At 50.9% G+C, this 25,431-nt stretch overlaps 6 protein-coding genes across 16 annotated transcripts in view; 2 read left to right on the top strand and 4 right to left on the bottom strand.

Annotated features, from left to right (window-relative positions):
- The window catches only part of TMEM179B (transmembrane protein 179B), an 84,096-nt gene extending 82,545 nt beyond the window's left edge, over window positions 1-1,551 (bottom strand). The window contains exon 1 of the mRNA XM_050757027.1: window positions 1,548-1,551. The gene's annotated coding sequence lies outside the window, so the exon portion shown is untranslated. The remainder of the gene's footprint in view (window positions 1-1,547) is intronic.
- TAF6L (TATA-box binding protein associated factor 6 like) overlaps window positions 1-25,431 on the bottom strand; it is a 177,370-nt gene that overhangs the window by 79,739 nt on the left and 72,200 nt on the right. The gene's annotated exons all lie outside the window — the stretch shown is intronic.
- The window catches only part of POLR2G (RNA polymerase II subunit G), a 188,755-nt gene that overhangs the window by 56,901 nt on the left and 106,423 nt on the right, over window positions 1-25,431 (bottom strand). The gene's annotated exons all lie outside the window — the stretch shown is intronic.
- GNG3 (G protein subunit gamma 3) overlaps window positions 1-25,431 on the bottom strand; it is a 440,061-nt gene that overhangs the window by 954 nt on the left and 413,676 nt on the right. For 6 of the 9 annotated variants that reach the window (XM_050757061.1, XM_050757057.1, XM_050757055.1 and 3 more), the window contains exon 2: window positions 329-554. Coding sequence is in view for 1 of the 9 variants with exons in the window: in XM_050757052.1 (XP_050613009.1) it covers window positions 329-555 (227 nt within the window). In the remaining 8 variants the exon portion in view is untranslated. Of the gene's footprint in view, window positions 1-328; window positions 579-25,431 lie in introns of all 9 variants that reach the window. The other 3 variants (XM_050757054.1, XM_050757052.1, XM_050757053.1) reach the window with 2 other exon arrangements.
- Window positions 577-19,784, top strand: BSCL2 (BSCL2 lipid droplet biogenesis associated, seipin). Of its 3 annotated transcripts, none has more exons than XM_050756929.1 (11): window positions 577-1,146; window positions 2,961-3,277; window positions 6,946-7,027; window positions 14,631-14,774; window positions 16,851-16,985; window positions 17,172-17,269; window positions 18,619-18,760; window positions 18,899-18,965; window positions 19,167-19,253; window positions 19,348-19,428; window positions 19,519-19,784. In XM_050756929.1, exons 1-11 carry the CDS (start codon window positions 1,060-1,062, stop codon window positions 19,695-19,697), a joined length of 1,419 nt encoding a protein of 472 aa, XP_050612886.1. In that variant the 5' UTR covers window positions 577-1,059; the 3' UTR covers window positions 19,698-19,784. The 3 variants fall into 3 exon arrangements, with proteins under 3 accessions (XP_050612886.1, XP_050612887.1, XP_050612888.1); XM_050756930.1 differs by having other exon boundaries at window positions 19,173-19,253; XM_050756931.1 differs by lacking the exon at window positions 577-1,146 and adding an exon at window positions 1,917-2,000.
- On the top strand, window positions 20,168-22,522 carry LRRN4CL (LRRN4 C-terminal like). The gene is made up of 2 exons (XM_050757015.1): window positions 20,168-20,633; window positions 21,507-22,522. The coding sequence occupies exon 2, from the start codon at window positions 21,512-21,514 to the stop codon at window positions 22,226-22,228; it is 717 nt and encodes a 238-aa protein (XP_050612972.1). The 5' UTR covers window positions 20,168-20,633; window positions 21,507-21,511; the 3' UTR covers window positions 22,229-22,522.

Below are 25,431 nucleotides of genomic sequence, written 5' to 3' on the forward strand. Positions count from 1 at the left end.
CCATGCTCACTCCACACCAACCTTTACAAGGCTGTGGTCATACCCCAATATTTTGTTTCCCTCCTATCCTCCTCCTCCTCCAGTGGACTGTCTCATCCCTGTATTCCTCATGGAAAAAATAGGGTGGGATGAGGTGCTCCCCAAACTCCCTCATGGCCTGGGCCACAGATCGTTAAACCTTACACAAATGATGTAAGACTTTTCAGCCCTTCAAACCATGTGTGTTCCCAGCTCTGAAGACCTCAACCAACCCTGATGAGGAGGGTACATCACCTCTATCTGCTCCAGTGAGCCCCAGCAGGAGAAAAACAGGCTGTTACCTACTCACCTAAAGCCACAAGCAGCAGTAGCAGACCTGGGTGTAGGGTCAGTGGAGGGTACCAAAACCTTCTGCCTGAGATGGGTGCCCCACCCTGCAGGGAGTTGCAGCTGAAAGTATCTGATGCAGAAGCAGTGACTATAGGCAAGGAGGCCACTGAGGAGGGTCAGGCCAGAGGTCCGTCCAGGACTGGTCTCAGTTTCTGCAGCTGAAGCACTGCCTGGATGGCTGGTACCTGAAGGATGAAGGATGCTAGAAGGAGCTGCTCAGATCCTGGAACATACCAACTGCCTGGCCAGTGGGGGAGCCTAGCTGCCTGCATCCCCTGCGCACACCCCCACTGTCGCTGGTTCACTGCCTGCCCCTCCCCCATTGCAGGCATCCTGAGTCTGGGCTAGAGCCCTCCCCAACAGAGCTGAGGCCAAGGCCGACTCCCCCTCTCAAATGGGGTGGTCTGGGCCTATGACAGCCCCTGCAGTGGAGTCTGTACTGGCTGCGGGGGACCCTGCTCATTTGAAAATCTGACATCAGCTGGGCAGTCGCCCCCCTCCTTCCTTCCTCCCTCTACCCTGACACAGCACTTAGCACCTGAATCTTCGTTTCTCTCCCAGGGACCCTCCATTTTCCATATCCAGGAAAATGTGATGCGCCACAGGTATCAGCGTCTGGATTGCCACTTCACATCTTAGCCACAAGTGACTCAGTGGAAGATCCAGAGGCAGCAGAGGCTCGTCAGGAAGATGTCTACAGAAAAGGTAGACCAAAAGGAGGAAGCTGGGGAAAAAGAGGTGTGCGGAGACCAGATCAAAGGACCGGACAAAGAGGAGGTAGGAGGCCTTGTGGGGACAGTCAGCAGAAATATACTGGAAATAGGTGGGCTGGCGTGAAGTAGGGGGTGGTGGATTGGTTTGAAAAATTTCATTCATTTTGAATAGATTACTTCCCACGCCCGCAACAGTGTGCAAAGATGTACACAACACTGGCCTTGCCCTCTGAAGGACTTTATCTGGGGTAATAGACGTCTACAAAATAGAAGATACCACTTGCCAAAAGCTAGTCTAGATAATGTGCTGTGGGGACTCTGAAGACTGCATCCAGTTAGGGTCAGAGAAGGTCCACAAAACGCGGAGCTGAAATGCTACCACGCTGGGAACAGGGGACTAATCTGCCTGCGCAACAACGCAGGAGGCCCAGGTTGCCGCAGACTGCAACATGCTCTAGGCGAATGCCCCCGCCTTAGATGCCTAGGGGCTGTGGGCGATAAAAATCAGCGCCAACTGGATGACCGTCTCACTTGCCCGCTTAGCCGGTGAAATGGCCTGTGGTGAAGGTGTGCACAGAGGGATGTGATTGCAGTCTCGAGGGAAGGCCAAGCGGAGGCTGCAGTCACCGCATCCCCTGGGGCATATCTTGGGGCCTGCAGGGAGGCAGGCGTCTTTCCCCTTTGGTCACGGTAACCGGAGGCAAACCTGCCGCACAGAGAGCCAGCGGCGAGCGCAGGGAGGCGCCAGCCTCGCAGCCCGTGAAGGCTCCGCCCCGCTGCGCCGGACGCCGCGCTGAACCCCGCCCTGGGCCGAAGCCCCGCCTCCCAGGGCTACCAAAGCGGCTGGCGGAGAGGGGCGGGACTTCCCCGGGAGCCGGAAGTCCTGTCTCACGGTTGCCCTGGCAGCGCGCGAGGCTGGTGAGTCGGTCGCCCTGTGGCAGCCGGCCGGCTGGTTTCCATGGTTGCACGATTAGGTAGGGGCTCCGGGCGCTTTGCCCACCCCTCGAGCCGGAGGGGACTGGCGGGAAGCGGCAGTTGGCTGCAGGGCGCTCCGCCTGGCGTGGGGCGCAGCTGTATCGGGCAGCGAGCTCAGCTCGAGGCGGAGAGGAGAAACTCGGGAAGCAATTGTGGCTACTCTTGGGCTACTGGTTTCAAGTCTGGCCGTATGACCTTAGGCAAGTCGCAGATTCTCTTCGTGCAGCTGCCTAGCAGTGTGGATTCAGTATCACCGTGTGTGTGAAGCTCTTTGAAAGAATTGTAAGGTGCTCATTTTTTTTTTTTTTTTTTTTTTTTTTTTGAGACGGAGTCTTGCTCTGTCGCCCAGGCTGGGGTGCAGTGGCCGGATCTCAGCTCACTGCAAGCTCCACCTCCCGGGTTTACGCCATTCTCCTGCCTCAGCCTCCCGAGTAGCTGGGACTACAGGCGCCCGCCACCTCGCCCGGCTAGTTTTTTGTATTTTTTAGTAGAGATGGGGTTTCACCGTGTTAGCCAGGATGGTCTCGATCTCCTGACCTCGTGGTCCACCCGTCTCGGCCTCCCAAAGTGCTGGGATTACAGGCTTGAGCCACCGCGCCCGGCCGGTGCTCATTCTTTGTTACATAGCTGTGAATGAGTATCAAGGTGGTTTGTCCCAGAATCAAATGCCTGGAGAAGGAATTCCACTGAGGAGATCTAGCACTGGGCGGGAGGGAAAACAGTGGAGGAAAGGGAAGGGATAATTGGCTGAGTGGCACAATCATTTGGAGAAAGGCCGTATATATGAAACAGTGACTTTGCTATCCTGCTATCTCTCGTTCCTCAAATGCCAGTCCAGTAAGCTTTTTTGTCCCCACTTCCCTGGGGAAAGGAGTCACTCTTTTCCCCCCTCTGTCTTTCCAGGAACCACCACCTCCTGCATCCCATGGCCAGGGGTGGCGTCCAGGTGGCAAAGCAGCTAGGAACGCAAGGCCTGAACCTGGGGCCAGACACCCTGCTCTCCCGGCCATGGTCAACGATCCTCCAGTACCTGCCTTACTGTGGGCCCAGGAAGTGGGCCAAGTCTTGGCAGGCCGTGCCCGCAGGCTGTTGCTGCAGTTCGGGGTGCTCTTCTGCACCATCCTCCTCTTGCTCTGGGTGTCTGTCTTCCTCTATGGCTCCTTCTACTATTCCTACATGCCGACGGTCAGCCACCTCAGCCCCGTGCATTTCTACTACAGGTGAGAGGGGCGTTCTAGCAAAATAGAGGACTCCTATGGGAATTGTAGGGCCCTTGGAGGTCAGTTCAATCCCCTCATTTACAGATGAGGAAAACTGGAGCCAGGTGTGCTTACAGGACTTCTCAACTTTGACAGCGCAAGGCTAGATTTGGGTTGCCAGGGCTAGGGTTCTAGTTCTCCCTCTGATTACTGAAATCTAGTTTAAAAAAAAGAAAAAGGAAAAAAAATCCACTTCTATCATTATGAGGATCAATTCTATTTTGGTTGGATCACCCCTCTCTAAGGGCCAATGTAGAATTTTGAGCCAACTCAACCCCTTAGTGCAGAACCAACCTGGCTTTCAGGAGCTATTAGGAAAGCAGTAGTTTGCCTTTTACATTACTGCCTCCCAGTGAAGGAGTGGCCTGCCCCTCCACACCTGTGGGCGTTTCTCATCAGGTGGGACAAAAGACTGAGAAAAGATGCCGGGAGGGCGCGGTGATTCATGCCTGTAATCCCAGCACTTTGGGAGGCCGAGGGTGGGGGTGGGGGAGCGTGGATCACGAGGTCAGGAGTTCGAGACCATCCTGGCTAACACGGTGAAACCCCGTCTCTACTAAAAATACAAAAAATTAGCCGGGCGCAGTGGCGGGCGCCTGTAGTCCCAGCTATTTGGGAGGCTGAGGCAGGAGAATGGCGTGAACCCTGGAGGCAAAGGTTGCAGTGAGCTGAGATCCGGCCACTGCGCTCCAGCCTGGGTGAAAGAGTGAGATTCCATCTCAAAAAAAAAAAAAAAAGAAAAGACACACAAAGTATAGAGAAAGAAAAGTGGGCCCAGGGGACCCGCGCTCAGCATACGGAGGACCTGCAGTGGTCTCTGAGTTCCCTCAGTATTTACTGATAATTATCTCTACCTCTCAAAGAGGGGGATGTGGCAGGACAATAGGGTAATAGTGGGGAGAGGGTCAGCAGGAAAACATGTAAACAAAGATCTCTGTTTCATAAACAAGGTTAAGAAAAGGTGCTGTGCCTTGATGTGCACCTATACAAACATCTCAGCGCATTAAAGAGCAGTATTGCCACTAGCATGTCTCACCTCCAGCCCTAAGGCGGTTTTCTCCTATCTCAGTAAATAGAATGTACAATCAGGTTTTACATTCCATTGCCCAGGGAGGAGCAGGAGACAGATGCCTTCCTCTTACCACAACTGCAAAGAGGCCTTCCATCTTTTACTAATCCTCCTCAGCACAGACCCTTTATGGGTGTCAGGCTTGGGGGACGGTCCGGTCTTTCCCTTCCACAGGGCCATATCTCAGGCTATCACATGGGGAGAAACCTTGGACAATACCTGGCTTTCCTAGGCAGAGGTCCCTGTGGCCTTCCACAGTGTATTGTGTCCCTGGGTACTTGAGATTAGAGAATGATGATGACTTTTAACAAACATACTGCCTTCAAGCACTTTTTTAACAAAGCACATCCTGCATAGCCCTAAATCTGTTAAACCTTGGGTCAACACAGCGCATGTCTCTGCAAGCACAGTGTTGGGGCTAGGGTTACAGATTAACAGCATCTCAAGGCAGAAGAATTTTTCTTAGTACAGAACAAAATGGAGTCTCTTATGTCTACTTCTTTCTACATAGACACAGTAACAGTCTGATCTCTCTTTTCCCCACACCCAGTCCCTGAAAGTCTGCTGCACAATAGAGATTATGGAAACATAAGATGAGTAGGTGCATAAATTTGCCTCCCAGAGAGTCTTGCCTCTTGACTGGCCCCTTAGTTCCTTCCCATTTTACAAACCCTAACAAGTGCCAAATTCTCTCTCTTTTTTTTTTTTTTTGAGATGGAGTCGCTCTGTCACCCAGGCTGGAGTGAAGTGGCACAGTGTCTGCTCATTGCAATCTCCGCCTTCCTGGTTCAAGTGATTCTCGTGCCTCAGCCTCCCAAGTAGCTGGGATTACAGGTGTGTGCCACCACGCCTGGCTAATTTTCGTATTTTTAGTAGAGATGGGTGTTTTTTTTTGTTTTTTTTTATGGAGTCTTGCTCTGTCACCCAGGCTGGAGTGCAGTGGCACAACATCGGCTCACTGCAAGCTCTGCCTCCCGGGTTCACGCCATTTTCCTGCCTCAGCCTCCTGAGTAGCTGGGAATACAGGCGCCCACCACCACGCCCGGCTAATTTTTTTTTTTTTTAGCAGAGACGGGGTTTCACCATGTTAGCCAGGATGGTCTCGATCTCCTGACCTCGTGATCCACCCACCTTGGCCTCCCAAAATGCTGTGGGTTTCACCATGTTGGCTAGGCTGGTCTTGAACTCCTGAACGCAGGTGATCCGTCCACCTCGGCTTCCCAAAATGCTGGGATTACAGACGTGAGCCACCGCGCCCCACCAAGTTCTCGCTTCTTTTTTTTTTTTTTTTTTTTTTTTTTTTTGAGACAGTCTCGCACTGTCGCCTAGGCTGGAGTGTAGTGGCACAATCTCAGCTCACTGCAACCTCTGCCTCCGGGTTGAAGCCATTCTCCTGCCTTGCCTCAGCCTCCCAAGTAACTGGGATTACAGGTGCCTGCCACCACACCTGGCTAATTTTTTTTTGTATTTTTAGTAGAGACGGGGTTTCACTATGTTGGCCAGGCTGATCTCGAAGTCCTGACCTCATGATCCACCCCCTTGGCCTCTCAAAGTGCTGGGATTACAGATGTGGGCCACCGCACCCAGCCTAGTTCTCTCTTCTCAACAGTGGTTGTAGGACCTGTCAACAGATGCAGAGAAAAGTGTATCAATGGTTTAAAGTCATTTTTTCCCTTAAGTCCCTGGTCTGGAGCTATAGTTTCTAAAGCAGAGCTTCTTAAACTTGTAGGAAATGGATCTTATGGCCCTTCCTGCCATAAAAATGTATATACATGCCTAGGCATATGCTGCGCCCACACCCCCACGTGCAAATTTGCCTACAATTGAAGGGGTTCATGAGCCTCTTAATAACCATCTGTAGATACTTTTGGAGGCGTTTTCTCAAACTGGGACCCAGACCAGAGCTACCAAATCAGAATCTCTTGGGGTGGGACCCTGGAAATTACTTTTTTTTTTTTGAGATGGAGTTTCATTCTTGTTGCCCAGGCTGGAGTGCAGTGGCGTGATCTTGGCTCACCACAACCTCTGCCTCCAAGTTCAGGTGATTCTTCTTCCCCAGCATCCCGAGTAGCTGGGATTACAGGCATGCGCCACCACGCCTGGCTAATTTTGTATTTTTAGTAGAGATAGGGTGTCTCCATGTTGTTCAGGCTGGTCTTAAACTCCTGACCTCAGGTGATCCGCCCACCTTGGTCTCCAAAAGTGCTGGGATTACAGGCGTAAGCCATCACTGCCTGGCCCTGGAATTTACATTTTTATCAAGCTCCTTAAGTCTTTAGAAACACTAAAGTGTGAAACTATTTAATTAAGTATCTGTAGATTCCCATCTAAGAACATCTGCTCTAATGAGAGGACATACATTGAAGTCATAGGAAGAGAATGAAATAATCCTTCTGGTATCTTGAATCTCCTGGCCACATTTGTTCTTCATCTTTGTAACATAGAGAAGGGTGCCTGTTCTGAGAGAAGGGAGGAGGGCAGGGGAGCCTTAGGGGGCCAAGGTGTGTGGACGGACTAGTAAGACGAACTTAGTAGAGTATCCTCCTCCATTCTCATTTAGGACCGACTGTGATTCCTCCACCACCTCACTCTGCTCCTTCCCTGTTGCCAATGTCTCACTGACTAAGGGTGGACGTGATCGGGTGAGTATCGGAACTAGAGAGAGGTTTCATTAGAGCTTTAATGATTCGGAATAGGAAGACTTGAGAAAGGCCTAGAGAGCAGAAATTGAGTAATAAGAGACTGGCCAGGTGCGGTGGCTCACGCCTGTAATCCCACTACTTTGGGAGGCTGAGGCAGGCAGATCACCTGAGGTTGGGAGTTCGAGACCAGCCTGACCAACACGGAGAAACCCTGTGTCTCCTAAAAATACAAAATTAGCTGGGCGTGGTGGCACATGCCTGTAATCCCAGCTATTCAGGATGCTGAGGCAGGAGAACCACTTGAACCCGGGAGGAGGAGGTTTCGGTGAGCTGAGATCACGCCATAGTACTCCAGCCGGCAACAAGAATGAAGCTTCGTCTTAGGGAAAAAAAAAGACTAAGAGGAAGCTTTGAAGGAAAGAAATTAAAAGGAGTTGTGTGTGTTGATCGATATTTCTGCAGCAGGTGCTAGACGTGTTCTTTCTCAACATAGTCCCTGACTTACGATAATTCAACTTAACAATTTTTCAACTTCACAGTGGTGCAAAAGTGACATACATTCCGTAGACACTGTACTTCACATACCTGTACCACCATTCTGTTTTTCACTCTTTTTTTTGTTTTTGAGACAGAGTCTCTGTCGCCAGGCTGGAGTGCAGTGGTGCAATCTTGGCTCACTGCAACCTCCACCTCCCGGGTTCAAGCGATTCTCCTGCCTCAGCCTCCTGAGTAGCTTGCACTACAGGCGCGCACCACCACACCCAGCTAATTTTTTTGTATTTTTAGTAGGGATGGGATTTCACCATGTTGGCTGGGATAGTCTGGATCTCTTGACCTTGTGATCTGCCCGCCTTGGCCTCCCAAAGTGCTAGGATTATAGGCGTCAGCCACTGCACTCAGCCTGTTTTTCACTTTCAGTACAGTATTCAATAAATCACATGAGATATTCACTACTTTATTATAAGTATAGGCTTTGTGTTAGATGATTTTAACCAACTATAGGTAGGCTAACGTAAATATTCTGAGCATGTTCAAGATAGGCTAGGCTAAATAAGCTATGAAGTTCTTTTTTTTTTTTTTTTTTTTTTTTTGAGACGGAGTCTCGCTCTGTCACCCAGGCTGGAGTGCGGTGGCCGGATCTCAGCTCACTGCAAGCTCCGCCTCCCGGGTTCCCGCCATTCTCCTGCCTCAGCCTCCCGAGTAGCTGGGACTACAGGCGCCCGCCACCGCACCCGGCTAATTTTTTGTAATTTTAGTAGAGACAGGGTTTCACCGTGGTCTCGATCTCCTGACCTTGTGATCCGCCCGCCTCGGCCTCCCAAAGTGCTGGGATTACAGGCATGAGCCACCACGCCCGGCCGCTATGAAGTTCTTTAGGCTAGGTGTATTAAATGCATTTTCAGCTTATGATAGTTTCAACTTAGATGGGTTTATCGGAATGTAACCCCATCGTAAATTAAGGACCATCTGTATCAGGTGAAGTATTATCTATTTATCTGCTAGGTAAAATAAGCAATATCTGCTAGGTGAAGTAAGCAATGTTTTAGACCTTAATGAATAAATCAGTTATTACTTTGGAATAAGATGGGCATCTACCCAAGAGTTTTGAAAGCATTTATATAAAATTATGAAACTGTTGTCAAATATGTGCAACCTGTCATTACAAAGGGTACTGTGCCAGAGGACTGGCCAGATGCCAGTGTGACGTCAACAATGGGACGTCACACTGGCATCTGGCCAGTCCTCTGGGAACCCTGAGAAATGCATATGGGGACTGGGCCCTCTATGGTAGGCAAGCTGAAGGAGGCTCTGATAAAGGATAGGTTCTTTTTCTTTCTTTTCTTTTTTTTTTTTTTGAGACAGAGTCTTGCTCTGTCACTGAGGCTGGAGCACAGTGGCGCGATCTCGCTTCACTGCAACCTCCACCACCCGGGATCAAGCTATTCTCCCACCTCAGCTTCTCGAGTACCTGGGATTACAGGTACCCATCCCCACGTCTGGCTAATTTTTGTATTTTTAGCAGAGACAGGGTTTCACCATGTTGGTCAGGCTGGTCTAAAACTCCTGACCTCAGGTGATCCACCCACCTCAGCCTCCAAAAGCGCTGGAATTACATGAGTGAGCAACCACACCCAGCCTAAAGTTATTTTTATTTATTTATTTATTTATTTTGAGACGGAGTTTCTTTCCTGTCACCCAGGCTAGAGTGCAATGGCACGATTTCAGCTCGCTGCAACCTCTGCCTCCTGGGTTCAATCAGTTCTCCTGCCTCAGCCTCCCAAGTAGCTGGGGTTACAGGTGTATGCCAGCATACCTAGCTGATTTTTGTATTTTTAATAGGGATGGGGTTTCATCACGTAGGCCAGGCTGGTCTTGAACTCGTGATCTCAGGTGGTCTGCCCACCTCAGCCTCCCAAAGTGCTGGGATTACAGGCATGAGCCACCATGCCCAGCCTGAAGTTATTTTTCAAAAGTGGTACTTGGGAGGAAACTGATCTAATGATAGAATGTCACACCTCTGAAGGGAAGAGTATAAACTATAGAGTCTGGGGTTCTATTTTATTTTATGTTTTGAGACAAGGTTTTGCCCTGTCACCCAGCCTGGAGTGCAGTGATGCAATCGTGGCTCACTGCAGCCTTAACCTTCCAGGTTCAAGTGATCTTCCAAGTAGCTGGGACTACAGGTGTGTGCTACCATGCCCAGCTGACCTTTTTTTTTGTTTGTTTGTTTGTTTTTTGTTTTTTTGTTGTTTTTTTTTGAGACGGAGTCTCGCTGTGTCTCCCAGGCTGGAGTGCAGTGGCGCGATCTCGGCTCACTGCAAGCTCCGCCCCCTGGGTTCACGCCATTCTCCCGACGACTCAGCCTCCCAAGTAGCTGGGACTACAGGCGCCCGCTACCACGCCCGGCTAATTTTTTGTATTTTTAGTAGAGACGGGGTTTCACCGTGTTAGCCAGGATAGTCTCGATCTCCTGACCTCGTGATCCACCCGCCTCGGCCACCCAAAGTGCTGGGATTACAGGCTTGAGCCACCGCGCCCGGCCTTTTTTTTTTTTTTTAATTTTTAGTAGAGACAAGGTCTTACCATGTTGCCTAGGCTCATCTCAAACTACTAGGCTCAAGTGGTCCTCCCGACTCAGCCACCCAAAGTGTTAGGATTATAACCAGGTGTAGTGGCTCACGCCTGTAATCTCAGCACTTTGGGAGGCTGAGGAGACAGGTGGATCACCTGAGGTCAGGAGTTCAAGACCAGCCTGGCCAACACAGTCAAACCCCATTTCTACTAAAAATACAAAAATTAGCCAAGCGTGGTGGCGCAGGCCTGTAATCCCAGCTACTCAGGAGGCTGAGGCAGGAGAAGCACTTAAACCCGGCAGGCAGAGGTTGCAGTGAGCCGAGATCATACCACTGCACTGCAGCCTGGGTGACAGAGCAAGACTCTGTCTCAATAATAATAGGCTGGGCACAGTGGCTCACGCCTGTTGTCCCAACCCTTTGGAAGGCCAGTGCAAGCAGATCAGAAGGTCAGGAGTTTGAGACCAGCCTGACCAACATGGGGAAACCCCGTCTTTACTAAAAATACAAAAATTAGCCAGGTGTGCTGCCATACATTTGTAGTCCCAGCTGCTTGGCAGGCTGAGGCAGGAGAATCGCTGGAACCCAGGAGGCGTGGGTTGTGGTGAGCCAAGATCACACCACTGCACTCCAGCCTGGGTGACAGAGTGAGACGCTGTGTCAAAAAAAAAAAAAAATAGGGGTCAGGCACGGTGGCTCACGCTTGTAATTCCAACAGTTTGGGAGGCCGAGGCAGGGGATCATGAGGTCAAGAGATCGAGACCATCTGGGCCAACATGGTGAAACGCTGTCTCTACTGAAAATACAAAAATTAGCTGGGCGTGGTGGCGCACACCTGTAATCCCAGCTACTCGGGAGGCTGAAGCAGGAGAGTCGCTTGAACCCAGGAGGCAGAGGTTGCAGTGAGCTGAGATCGCGGCACTGCGCTGCAGCCTGGTGACAGAGCAGATTCCATCTCAAAAAAATAAATAATAACAAATAACTTTATTGAGAAGAAATGAGAAAGCCGCAGTACCTGGAATGGTGCATACAGTTTTGTGGCCCATTGCCGAGATCATAATGGGGAGGCAGGGAGCCAAGGGAGGGAGCCTGAACTGAAATGATCAGGTGTGAGACTGTCAAATGAGGAAGGGAGGAAAAAAAGGAGGATGAGAGCAAATTCAGCCCGTGTCCCTAATAATTAGAAGAGGTTGAACATTTTGTTTGTTGACAATGAACATTTTTAAATGAATTAATGAATGAAATAATCTGTCCACTGTGTGTAACGGCTTGCTAGAAGTAGATGTGGTCGCTGCTCTCAATGAGCTCACAGCATTGATGGAAAACTATACATTGCATACATTTGCATGTATTTAAGTGGCAAACTGTAAGATGTGGATTCTGGCCAGGCGTGGTGGCTCACACCTGTAATCCCAGCACTTTGGGAGGTCAAGGCGGGTGGATCACCTGAGGTCAGGGTTCAAGACCAGCCTGACCAATATGGTGAAACCCCATCTCAAAATACAAAAATTAGCCAGGCGTGGTGGCATGTGCCTGTAGTCGCAGCTACTTGGGAGGCTGAGACGGGAGAATCGTTTGAACCCAAGGGGTAGAGGTCACAGTGAGCCAAGATCATGCCATTGTACTCCAACCTGGGCGACAGAGTAAGACTCCGTCTAAAAAAAAAAAAAAAAGGATGTGGATTTTGCATTCCAGAATAATTTGTGAAGAATTAGATCAGTGTTTTCTGGGATAGTTTAAGACAATGGAGATGGCGATGTTCAAAGCAGATCTTTTTTTGTTTTTTGTTTTGTTTTGTTTTGTTTTTTCTTCTTGATACGGAGTCTCTCTCTGTTGCCCAGGCTGGAGTGCACTGGTGTGATCTTGCCTCACTGCAACCTCTGCCTCCCGGCTTCAAGTGATTGTCTTGCCTTAACTTCCTGAGTGGCTGGGATTGCAGGCGCCCGCCACCACGTCCAGCTAATTTTTGTATTTTTTTTAGTAGAGATGGGGTTTCACCACATTGGCTAGGCTGATCTCGAACTCCTGACCTGGTAGTCCACCCACCTCAGCCTCCCAAAGTGTTGGGATTACTGGCTTGAGCCACTGTGCCCGACCCAAAGTGGATCTTTTAAGGAAGGGTGAATATTACATGAGAGTGTTAGAGGAGGAGGAGAATCTGCCCATCAAGCAGACAAATGTGAACAAAGGCATGGATTTATTCACAAGGTTTTAGTATTAAATTCTTTGGATCCCCTTGGAGGAGATTAATTTTTTTTTTTTGAGTTGGGGTCTCATTCTGTCACCCCAATTGGAGTGCAGTGGCTCAATCATAGCTGATTGTAGCTTCAAACTCCTGGGCTCAAGGGATCCTCCTGCCTAAGTCTCCTCAGTAGTTGGGACTGCAGGCAGGCACCACCACGCCTGGCTAAGAGAACTACCTATTTTAATGTTTCAAAGAATTTGGGCCAAGGGCAGTGGCTCACACCTGTAATCTCAGCACTTTGGGAGGCCAAGGCGGATTCATTGAGCCCAGCAGTTCAAGACCAACTTGGGCAACACAGTGAGACAGACCCCGTCTCTACAAAAAAATAAAAAATTAGCTGGGTGTGGTGGCTCATGCCTATAGTTCCAGCTACTCAGGAGGCTGAGGCAGGAAGATCAATTGAGCCCAGGAGGTTGAGGCTGCAGTGAGCTGTGATCACACCACTGCACTCCAACCTTGGTGACAGAGCGAGACCCTGTCTCAAAAAAGAAAAGAATTAATAGACTGGGGGAGTGGTTGAGGGGAAGAATTCATAGGCTGAGCAACAAAGCAAGACCCCTGTCTCTCCAAAAAAAAAATTTTTTTTAGTTGGGTGTCATTGCATGTGCCTGTAGTTCCTATGGTCCCAGGTACTTTGGAGGCTGAGGCAGGAGGATAGATTGAGCCCAGAAGTTCCAGGCACAGTGAGCCATGATCATGCCACTGCCTTCCAGCCTGGGTGACAGAGCAAGACCTTGTCTTCAAAAAAAAAAAAAAAAAGGTTTATGAAGCAACTGGCTTAATTTTCTGGTATCTACAGAGGGTAGGAATCTCATGGAATCCATTTTCTTCAACAGATAGTTTTTTGTTTTTTTGTTTTGAGACAGAATCTTGCATTGTCACCCAGGCTGGAGTACAGTGGCGCGATCTCCGCTGACTGCAACCTCCGCTTCCCGGGTTCAAGCAATTCTCTGCCTCAGCCTCCCGAGTAGCTAGGATTACAGGTGCCTGCTACCATGTCCAGCTAATTTTTGTATTTTTAGTAGAGACAAGGTTTCACCGTCTTGGCCAGGCTTGTCTTGAACTCCTGACCTTGTGTTACACTCATCTCAGCCTCCCGAGTACCTGGGATTGCAGGTGCCTGCCACCATGCCCGGCTAATTTTTGTATTTTTAGTAGAGACGGGGTTTCACCATGTTGGCCAGGCTGTTCTCGAACTCCTGACCTCAGGTGATCCACCTGCCTCAGCCTCCCAAAGTGCTGGGATTACAGGCATGAGCCACTGCACCTGGCTAACCCTTTTTTTTTTTTTAAACCCATTACCTCTGATTAAAAACAAAAGCTTTATCCTCACCCCTGTGATTTTTTTTTTTTTGAGACGGAGTTTCGCTCTACCGCCCAGGCTGGAGTGCAGTGGCCGGATCTCAGCTCACTGCAAGCTCCGCCTCCCGGGTTCACGCCATTCTCCTGCCTCAGCCTCCCGAGTAGTTGGGACTACAGGCGCCTGCCACCGCGCCCGGCTAGTTTTTTGTATTTTTTAGTAGAGACGGGGTTTCACCGTGTTAGCCAGGATGGTCTCGATCTCCTGACCTGGTGATCCGCCCGTCTCGGCCTCCCAAAGTGCTGGGATTACAGGCTTGAGCCACCGCGCCCGGCCTACCCCTGTGATTTTTATGTACTACTGTGTGAGGGCCTTGTTGCTAGGTATGAATCAATAAAGGGGTTAGAAGAATATAGAAATAGGTAAAACTAGGGCATGTTTGGTGGCAAATCTTTAACCTCTTGAGAGTGATACCTGTGAAGGAGTCTTCCTACTCTGAGTCTTGGGTCCTTATCCCAAGATAAGGGACCTAGAATGGCAAAAAGATGATCTGGAGCGAGGATGACTGTGCCAAAGCTGGCTGGGGAGATTGAGCACCGTCAGTACTTGATTAATTAATAATGTAAGGGCAGGTTGGGCCCTGGGGACAGCCCCACCGGCACATAGGCCAGAGTCACAGATGGCCCAGTTGGCAACATGACGGTTCACTTTTGGAAAAGAAACGTGACACAGCCTTTCTGGGAACAAGGTAGTGAGTCTGATTCAGGAGAGCCAACAGGATACCGAAGACCTGGACATGGGAGGCTCCAGCCACCAGAAGGGGGCAGCACCTTCTTGGGATGACAGATTGAAAGGCCTGTTAGGCCACCCAAGAGGGTTGTGGCCGAGTATTTGGGGGTGTTGGGGGGCTAGGAGGGAGGTGGAATAGGGACGGTACATTTTCAACAAAAATTTTTTAAAAGAAATGGGGGCTACCTTCGGCAGGTGCTGATGTATGGACAGCCGTATCGTGTTACCTTAGAGCTTGAGCTGCCGGAGTCCCCTGTGAATCAAGATTTGGGCATGTTCTTGGTCACCATTTCCTGCTACACCAGAGGTGGCCGAATCATCTCCACTTCTTCGCGTTCGGTAAGTGTTTGTGGCCTGTCTGAGAAGGTGTGGAGGAAGATAGCAGGATCAGAATGGGTAGGGGGCCGGATGCGGTGGCTCATGCCTGTAATCCTAGCAGTTTGGGAGGCCGAGGCAGGCAGATGGCTTGAGCCCAAGAGTTCAAGACTGGCCTGGGAAACATGGCGAAACCCATCTCTACAAAAAACGTTTAAAAAATTAACTGGGCATGATGGCACACGACTGTAGTCCCGGCTACTCTAGAGGCTGAGGTGGGAGGATCGCTTGAACCTGGGAGGTTGTCTGCAGTGAGCCGAGATTGCACCACTGTTCTCCCTGCTGGGCAACAGAGCAAGACCGTCTCAAAAGAAAAAAAAGAATGTCTGGGTAGGGATTCCACAGGAGGAAACACCCTTGGCTTTGAGGTCACAGACACATCAGGATAAAGAAAGGAATCAAGGCTGGGCGCAGTGGCTCACGCCTGTAATCCCAACACTTTGGGAGGCCGAGGTGGGTAGATCACCTGAGGACCAGAATTTGAGACCAGCCTGACCAACACGGAGAAACCCCGTCTCTACTTAAAACACAAAATTAGTTGGGCATGGTGGTGCATGCCTGTAATCCCAGCTACTCAGGAAGCTGAGGCAGGAGAATTGCTTGAACCCGGGAGGCAGAGGTTGCGGTGAGCCGAGATTGCACCACTGTATTCCAGCCTGGGCAACAAGAGCAAAACTTTGTCTTTAAAAAAAAAAAAAAGAAGGCCGGGCGCGGTGGCTCAAGCCTGTAATCCCAGCACTTTGGGAGGCCGAGACGGGCGGATTACGAGGTCAGGAGATCGAGACCATCCTGGCTGACACGGTGAAACCCCGTCTCTACTAAAAAATACAAAAAACTAGCCGGGCGAGGTGGCGGGTGCCTGTAGTCCCAGCTACTTGGGAGGCTGAGGCAGGAGAATGGCGTGAACCCGGGAGGCGGAGCTTGCAGTGAGCTGAGATCCGGCCACTGCACTCCAGCCTGGGTGGCAGAGCGAGACTCCGTCTCAAAAAAAAAAAAAAAAGAAAAAAAAAAGAAAAGAAAAGAAAAGGAATCAGCTTACCAAACCAGAAACCTTTGCCAGACACCCCAGGTATCTCATGAGCACACCCAGCTTTGGGGTTAAGTTTGAAGAGTGGAGCTGCTCTCAGAAAACAGACTTTAACGCCAGACAGACATGGGTTTGTGTCCTCATTCAGAAACAAGCTAGCTCTGGGTCACCTGACTTAACTTCTTGGGTATAAAGTATTATAAAATGGGTATAATAGTAACTGCCTCATAGCAAGACTAGTTTGGATTCAATGGGGAAATGTAAAATTCCTGTTAGCACATAGTGGCTGTTCAATGTTTTTTTTGTTTTTGAGACAGAGATCTCGCTCTTTCGCCCAGGCTGGAGTGCAGTGGCGTGATCTCGGCTCACTGCAGCCTTCACCTCCTGGGTTCAAGCGATTCTCCTGCCTCAGCCTCCCAAGTAGCTGGGACTACAGGTGCCTACCACCACACCTGGCTAATTTTTGTATTTTTAGTAGAGGTGGGGTTTCACCATGTTGACCAAGCTGGTCTCAAACTCCTGGTCTCAAATGATTCAACCACCTCAGCCTCCCAAAGTGCTGCAATTACAGGTGTGAGCCATCGCACCTGGCCTAATAAATGTTAAGACTCCATTCTTCCATTAATTAACAACACAACCTCATCATGAAGCAAATTCCTGACATCTACATGGGGGAAAAAAGCTTCAGATGGTGCACTGGGACTTAGATCCCATACTGGATTACAGAACTACTTGGTGGGAAAGGCAGATCAGAGACAGTGTTGGGCTTAATCCAGGAAGGTTTCTTGGAAGGAGGGGCCTTTGCTCTATAATAGAGTGTGGTTGGGTAGGGGGAGAGGTTCAAGCAATTGGAATGGTTGGATGAAGACTGAGGGGTAGGAAGTGAAGGTGAGGGAGCCGGCGACCTAAGGAAGAAGCCACCTTCATAGACTACTCAGGGATGGTTGAGGGGTAGATAGGGTCATGGGGATCTGGCGCACCTGTTCCCAGCCTCTGCTTCCCACCCCCGGCAGGTGATGCTGCATTACCGCTCAGACCTGCTCCAGATGCTGGACACACTGGTCTTCTCTAGCCTCCTGCTGTTTGGCTTTGCAGAGCAGAAGCAGCTGCTGGAGGTGGAACTCTACGCAGACTATAGAGAGAACTCGGTGAGTGAGGTGAACGATGACTAGGAGATAGCCCCTCCCGTTAGCCCAGGATTCTACCTGAGGAGCCTCCAGGCTCAGGAGACATCACAACTGAGAGGCTGGAAGTGAGGCTCAGATGGGGAGGGTAAGAGTGCCAGTGGCAGGGCCCTGGCCTGACGCCGCCCTCACCCCCCCCCCCCCCCGCAGTATGTGCCAACCACTGGAGCGATCATTGAGATCCACAGCAAGCGCATCCAGCTGTACGGAGCCTACCTCCGCATCCACGCGCACTTCACTGGGCTCAGGTGAGGGGCCAACTGGAGTGGACCTTGGGCAACTCTCATGAGGGCTAACCTTCCACCAAGGGGGTCCCAAGCAGAGGTAATGGGTTCACAGAGCAGAGCTGAGTTGGGTTTCACATAGGCCAGAGGGTCTCAAAGCTGCTGTATACTGGCCTATCAGCTCCCTGGGGAACTTTTTAAAAACACCCTTGGGTACCCCACCCAGACCAGCTGAACCAGGATTTGTTAAGGTCTTGTCTAGGCATCAGAATTTTACATTTTTGTTTTTTACCCCTGCCACCCTCCATCATCCGTTTTCATCTTCCCTCTGCCCTGCCTTCCACCCAGAAATCCAGGGCTGAGGGCTCCACCCAAGTGAGCAGATTTATTTTATTTATTTATTTATTTATTTATTTATTTATTTATTTATTTTATTTTTTTTGAGACGGAGTCTTGCTCTGTCACCCAGGCTGGAGTGCAGTGGCCAGATCTCGGCTCACTGCAAGCTCTGCCTCCCGGGTTCACGCCATTCTCCTGCCTCAGCCTCCCGAGTAGCTGGGACTACAGGCACCCGCCACCTCGCCCGGCTAGTTTTTTGTATTTTTTAGTAGAGACGGGGTTTCACCGTGTTAGCCAGGATGGTCTCGATCTCCTGACCTCGTGATCCACCCATCTCGGCCTCCCAAAGTGCTGGGATTATAGGCTTGAGCCACCGCGCCCGGCCCTATTTATTTATTTTTGAGAGGGAGTCTCGCTCTGTTGCCCAGGCTGGAGTGCAGTGGCGCGATCTCGACTTACTGTAAGCTCCACCTCTCGGGTTCACGCCATTCTCCTGCCTCAGCCTCCCGAGTGGCTGGGACTACAGGCACCCCCCTCCACACCTGGCTCATTTTTTTTTTTGTATTTTTAGTAGAGATGGAGTTTCACCGTGTTAGCCAGGATGGTCTCTATCTCCTGACCTTGTGATCCGCCCGCCTCAGCCTCCCAAAGTGCTGGGATTGTAGGCGTGAGCCACCATGTCCGGCCTGTGAGCAGAATTTTTTAAAGCACCCCAAGGAAGGCTAATGGGCTGACAGAGTTGAGAGCTACTGTCTTGAACCGTTGGCTCAGCAAGAGTTGGGGTGACTCTTGAGAGACAGACAACATTGAGGCTGTGGCCTACGGCCCTCCCACAGGAGACTTCCCAAGGTCCTTGGCCTTTGTTGGAACCTGGTACAGCAGGTTCTGGGAACTGTGCGGGTGGGAGGCAGGGGCGACAGAGCCGGCTGTAGCCAAACTCACTTGAATTGCCCTAGAAATTATTTCTGGGACATGAGAAGGCCAGTGCTCTCTGGTAACTGCTACTCCCTTCTTGTCCCTACTTCCTGCCTCAGATACCTGCTGTACAACTTCCCGATGACCTGTGCCTTCATAGGTGTCGCCAGCAACTTCACCTTCCTCAGCGTCATCGTGCTCTTCAGCTACATGCAGTGGGTGTGGGGGGGCATCTGGCCCCGACACCGCTTCTCTTTGCAGGTGGAAAGGAGCAAGGACCCCCTTTTGTCCCTTTGATCTTTGTGGGTGGTCAGGGGTATGTTGGGGGTTAGGGTGTGAGGGCCCTGATTGTTAGTGAGGGAAGTCAGTCCCTGCTGCTCAGTGGTTTTTCCTCCACAGGTTAACATCCGAAAAAGAGACAATTCCCGGAAGGAAGTCCAACGAAGGATCTCTGCTCATCAGCCAGGTAAAGTTGTTGGTTGGGGAGCTGTTGAGGTGGGCTAGGTTGAGCTGGCCTGGACCAGAGGGAGTCCCTGCTTCATCCAGTATGAGGCTTAGGGTATCACTGACTGAGACAAGGGTCAAAGGAAAGGTGAAGAAGGTGAGGTTGACACTGCCATCCAGGCACAGCTACCCTAACCCTAACCTGTCCTCTCCTGCTTTTGAGGCACAGGGCCTGAAGGCCAGGAGGAGTCAACTCCACAATCAGATGTTACAGAGGATGGTGAGAGCCCTGAAGATCCCTCGGGGACAGGTATGGCGCAGCCGCCACACTCTCTCCTTCCTGACTCCTTGGCTTTCTCCTTGAGTGTCTGGGTCTGACCCCTGTGTTCCCCTTTTGGCTGCAGAGGGTCAGCTGTCTGAGGAGGAGAAACCAGATCAGCAGCCCCTGAGCGGAGAAGAGGAGCTAGAGCCTGAGGCCAGTGATGGTGAGGGGCATCCTGCAGTGTGTCCTGGGTGGGACCCCCGGTTAATCTAATATCCCATTTGGGATTTTGTTTTTCCCTTTCCTGGCCCAGGTTCAGGCTCCTGGGAAGATGCAGCTCTGCTGACGGAGGCCAACCTGCCTGCTCCTGCTCCTGCTCCTGCTCCTGCTCCTGCTCCTGCTCCTGCTCCTGCCCCTGTCCCAGAAACTTTGGGCAGCTCCGAACCCGCTGAGGGTGCTCTCCGACAGCGCCCCACCTGCTCTAGTTCCTGAAGGGGCAGACTCCTCACATTCCAGCACTTTCCCACCTGACCCCTCTCCCCTCGTTTTTCCTTCAATAAACTATTTTGTGTCAGCTTCCTCCTTGACTCTGAAATGGATTCACGGCCATTTGAAAACCCTGTGTCCCCCAGACATCTCTCACTTTCCACCATTAGAGGGGAGGTCTTCTTGTCAAGGGCTGCTCATGGGGAAGGCCTCCAGACCCGGGCTATTTTAAGCACAGATGTTTCCATTCATAAGCCTAGGAAGTCCAAGGAGGGAGAAGCTATCCTGGCCCCTAGCAAGCTTCCTACTCCCTGCATGTGACTTTCATCTCCCCCAGGGGAGGGGGCTGGTGTAGGGCAGGTCTGGAGAGCTGGGAGACATCATTCTGGCCCCCTCTATACCCCTCCCTTCCTCCCTTTCTCTGTCCATTGGGAGGCAGAAGACAGGAAATGACTGCCATGGATGTGGTATGATTTTTACCAAAACAGCATTTTGCAGCTCAGGCCCGTGCTGTTCGCAGCTGTTTTCCTCTAATACCAGCCAGGTGGCCGCCTCCTATGTTCCCCTCCCCATCCCTTCGTATGACTTCAGCCTTCGGATCCTAAGCGCCTGGCTGCTTTCCACATTCCATTCCCCTCCAGAACCCAGGCATCCTGGGCTCCAGCTGAAACCATTGCATGTGGTTTTCCCGATCCCTGGCCCCGTGACTCAGTCCCTCTGAAGGGAGCAGCCCTCTTTTTTGGCAATCACCGGGGAGGTGGGGGGAGGAGGAGGGGAGCTAGGTGGTGACATCACAGTCGAAGGTTATAAAAGCTTCCAGCCAAACAGCATTGAAGTTGAAGATACAACCTGACAGCACAGCCTGAGATCTTGGGGATCCCTCAGCTTAACACCCACAGACATCGGCTGGTGGATTCCCGCTGCATCAAGGCCTACCCACTGGTGAGGAGCTGCTATGGGCCAGAGAGGAGGAGGAGGGCAGGCAGGGGCCAGGACTCCTTGGACAGGATTTGCACAGATAGCAGGTGGGGAGGGAGGATTCCAGCGTCCCTATTTTTTTCTCTTTTGTTTAAAAAAAATGCGGCTGTGCTTACAATATTTCTCTCTACTGTTCTGTTTTCTCACTTCTGTCTCATTTCTGAGTTTTTGCCTGTGTCACTGACAGATACATGTTTTTGTTGAGTTGAGGTCTCACTCTGTCACCCAGGCTGGAGTGCTGTGGGGTGATCATGGTTCACTGCAGCCTTGAACTCCTGGGCTCAAGTGATCCTCCTGAGTAGCTGGGACCATGTGCATGTGGACTATATTTTTAATATTTTTTAATTTTTTAATACTTAATTTTTAAATACTTTTTTTTTGTAGAGATGGGGTCTGTGTTGCCCCAGCTGTTTTGGAATCCTGGCCTGAAGCAATCCTCTTGCCTTGACCTCCCCAAAGTGTTGGGATTATAGGCATTCCCAGCTTTGTTACTTGTTTGGCTTAGATCTTTTCTCTGGGTGGCAGCTAGCAAATATCCTACCGTTCTTCCCTGGGCTAAGTAAATCATTTCCTCCTCTCCCCCAGCACTTTATTAACTGTTTCTAATACTTAACACATGCTGATCATGCATCTGTCTCACGTGTCAGACCATGTTTTCTTTTTTGTCTAAAACCAAGCATATAGCCTGGACTCAGAAGTTGGTTGACAAATAAGTGTGTCTGCCTCATTCCAACCTCTTTCCTCTTCTGGTCCCCCGTTGCATTTTCCTGTCCAGACAGAGGACATGGCAGGCTTTCGGACTGAACAGGCTTTATCTAACCACCCCTTCCCTTCCAGTCTCCATGCTGGGCTCTCCCTGCCTTCTGTGGCTCCTGGCCGTGACCTTCTTGGTTCCCAGAGCTCAGCCCTTGGCCCCTCAAGACTTTGAAGAAGAGGAAGAAGATGAGACTGCGACGGCGTGGCCGCCTTTGCCGGCTGTCCCCTGCGACTACGACCACTGCCGACACCTGCAGGTGCCCTGTAAGGAGCTACAGAGGGCCGGGCCGGCGGCCTGCCTGTGCCCAGGACTCTCCAGCCCTGCCCAGCCGCCCGACCCGCCGCGCATGGGAGAAGTGAGCATTGTGGCCGAAGAGGGCCGCGCACTGGTCCACTGGTGTGCCCCCTTCTCCCCGGTCCTCCACTACTGGCTGCTGCTTTGGGACGGCAGCGAGGCTGCGCAGAAGGGGCCCTCGCTGAACGCTACGGTCCGCAGAGCCGAACTGAAGGGGCTGAAGCCAGGGGGCGTTTATGTCGTTTGCGTGGTGGCCGCTAACGAGGCTGGGGCAAGCCGCGTGCCTGAGGCTGGAAGAGAGGGCCTCAAGGGGGCCGACATCCCTGCCTTCGGGCCTTGCAGCCGCTTTGCAGTGCCGCCCAACCCCCGCACTCTGGTCCACGCCGCCGTCGGGGTGGGCACGGCCCTGGCCCTGCTGAGCTGTGCCGCCCTGGTGTGGCACTTCTGCCTACGCGATCGCTGGGGCTGCCCGCGCCGAGCCGTCGCCCGAGCAGCAGGGGCGCTCTGAAAGGGGCCTGGGGGCATCTCGGGCACAGCCAGCCCCACCTGCGGCGCTCAGCCCGGCTCCTGGAAAGAGGGGAACCCGCTGCCTCCAGGGAGGGTTGGACGGTGAGCTGGGAGCCAGCCCCAGGCTCTAGAGCCACAGCAGAGTCATGGTTCTCTGGGCTGAACGCTTGTTTAGGTCCGGGACTTGGTGCTGTTTCCTGGCTGAGGTCTGGGAAAGAATAGAAAGGGGCCCCCAATTTTTTTTTTAACGGTCAGATAGTAAATAATGTAACCTTTGCGGTTTAAGAGGATAAAATGGAGAATATTATGTGGGTATTTATATGACCTTTGTAACCATTTATAAAGGAAAAACCACCCGACATAGTAATGCGAACCTAGAGTAGCAGCTACTCCGGAAGCTGAAATGGGAGGATCTCTTGAGCCCAGGAGTTTGAGTCCAGTCCAGCCAGGGCAACACAGCCAGACGCCCTTGTGTTTTGTTTTGTTTTGTTTTTTGAGAAGAAGTCTCCCTCTGTTACACAGGGTGGATTGCAATGACACGATATATGTCGGTTCACTGCAACCTCCACCTCCTAGGTTCAAGTGATTCTCCCATCTCAGCATCCTAAGTAGTTGGGGTTACAGGTGCCCACGACCATGCCCGGCTAATTATTGTGTTTTTTTAGTAGAGATGGGTTTTCACCATGTTGGTCAGCCTGGTCTCAAACTCCTGACCTCAGGTACTCCACCCACCTTGGCCTCCCAAAGTGCTGGGATTACAGGCGTGAGCCACGGTGCCCAGGCAGACCCCCTTCTTTAAAGATGTAAAATCATTCTTAGTCCGTGGGCCTTACAAATCAGGTCACTGGCCCATTGCTTGTAGTTAGTTGATCCATATCATGCACCCTCAAAACGGCTCTGTCAATGAGTGTCTTCAGTGGGATTCTGAGAATAAATTTATATTCTTGCTAGGTAGAACAAAACAAAAATGACAGTAATATCAAGGAATTTCTCATCCCTTTTTTCCTTCCATTTGTATTTATTGCATATCCACTGTAAAAACATTAAAGGATCTTTAAAAGGAAGTAATGTTTATTGTTTACGATTCTTTTCAAATCACTGTCCACACACCCACTTTTCAGAATAGTATACATACTTCTGTCGCCCAGGCTGGAGTGCAGTGGCACGATCTCGGCTCACTGCAAGTTCTGCCTCCCGGGTTCAACCCATTCTCCTGCCTCAGTCTCCCAAGTAGCTGGGACTACAGGCGCACACCACCATGCCCAGCCGATTTTTTGTATTTTTTTTTTTTTAGGAGAGTCAGGGTTTCACCATGTTGGCCAGGATGATCTCGATCTCTTGACCTCGTGATCTGCCCGCCTTAGCCTGCCAAAGTGTTGGAATTACAGGCCTGAGCCACCGCGCCTGGCCTTGAATTTTTTTTTAATGAAGTGAATGCAGAAGTCTGTTTTGTGTTACTACACAGTATAATCCTCACCTGTGTGGATATTATTATTATTTTATTCATTTATTTATTTATTTTTTGAGACGGAGTCTCGCTCTGTCACCCAGGCTGGAGTGCAGTGGCTGATCTCAGCTCACTGCAAGCTACGCCTCCCGGGTTTACGTCATTCTCCTGCCTCAGCCTCCCGAGTAGCTGGAACTACAGGCACCCGCCACCACGCCCGGCTAGTTTTTTGTATTTTTTTAGTAGAGACGGGGTTTCACCGTGTTAGCCAGGATGGTCTTGATCTCCTGACCTCGTGATCCGCCCGCCTTGGCCTCCCAAAGTGCTGGGATTACAGGCTTGAGCCACCACGCCCAGCCTGTGTGGATATTACACCTTTTTAAGTTTTATATATATATATATATATATATATGTGTGTGTGTGTATATTTTATAGAGACGGGGGGAGGGGTCTCACTATTTTGCCCAGGCTGGACTTGAACTCCTGGGCTCAAATGATTCACCCTCCCCCCTGCGTCGCCTCCCAAAGTGCTGGGATTACAGGCCATTATAATTTTTTCTAATTATAAAAGTAACACATGGGCTGGGTGCAGTGGCTCACACCTGTAATCCCAGCACTTTGGGAGGCTGAGGTGGGTGGATCACGAGGTCAGGAGATGGAGACCATCCTGGCTAACATGGTGAAACCCTGTCTCTACTAAAAATACAAAAAATCAGCCGGGCTTGGTGGCGCGCGCCTGTAATCCCAGCTACTCAGGAAGCTGAGGCAGGAGAATCGTTTGAACCTGGGAGGCGGACGCTGCAGTGAGCCGAGATCACGCCACTGCACTCCAGCCTGGGCGGTGTAGCAAGACTCCGTCTCAAAAAAAAAAAAAAAAGTAACACATAAGGCATAAGGCATGTATGCCTGTACCTAACACTTTGGGAGGCTAAGACAAGAGGATGGCTTGAGACCAGGGGTTCAAAACTAGCTTGGGCTAAATATCAAAACCTTAACTCTACAAAAAATTTAAAAATCAGGACGGGTGCAGTGGTTCATGCCTGTAATCCCAGCACTTTGGGAGGATGAGGCGGGCGGATCACCTGAGGTCGGGAGCTCAAGATAAGCCTGACCAACATGGAGAAACCCCGTCTCTACTAAAAATACAAAATTAGCTGGGCGTGGTGGTGCATGCCTATAATCCCAGCTACTCGGGAGGCTGAGGCAGGAGAATCGCTTGAACCCGGAAGGCGGAAGTTTCAGTGAGCCTAGATCACACTATTGCACTCCAGCCTGGCCAACAAGTGTGAAACTGTGTCTCAAAAAAAAAAAAAAAAGAAAAAGGCCAGGCACAGTGGCTCATGCCTGTAACCCAGCACTTTGGGAGGCTGAAGCGGCTGGATCACCTGAGGTCAGGAGTTTGAAACCAGCCTGACCAACAAGATGAAACCCCATCTCTACTAAAATACAAAAATTAGCCGGGCGTGGTGGCAGGTGCCTATAGTCCCCAGCTACTTGGGAGGCTGAGACTAATTGCTTGAACCCAGAAGGCGGAGGTTGTAGTGAGCCAACACCATGCCACTGCACTCCAGCCTGGGCTACGGAGTGAGACTCCATCTCGAAAAAAAAAAAAATTATTCATTATAGAACCTCCATAATAAATTTAGAGGCCGGGCGCGGTGGCTCACGCCTGTAATCCCAGCACTTTGGGAGGCCGAGGCGGGCGGATCACAAGGTCAGGAGATCGAGACCACGGTGAAACCCCGTCTCTACTAAAA

Source organism: Macaca thibetana, chromosome 14 (assembly GCF_024542745.1).
Source record: "Macaca thibetana thibetana isolate TM-01 chromosome 14, ASM2454274v1, whole genome shotgun sequence".
Lineage (NCBI taxonomy): Eukaryota > Metazoa > Chordata > Mammalia > Primates > Cercopithecidae > Macaca > Macaca thibetana.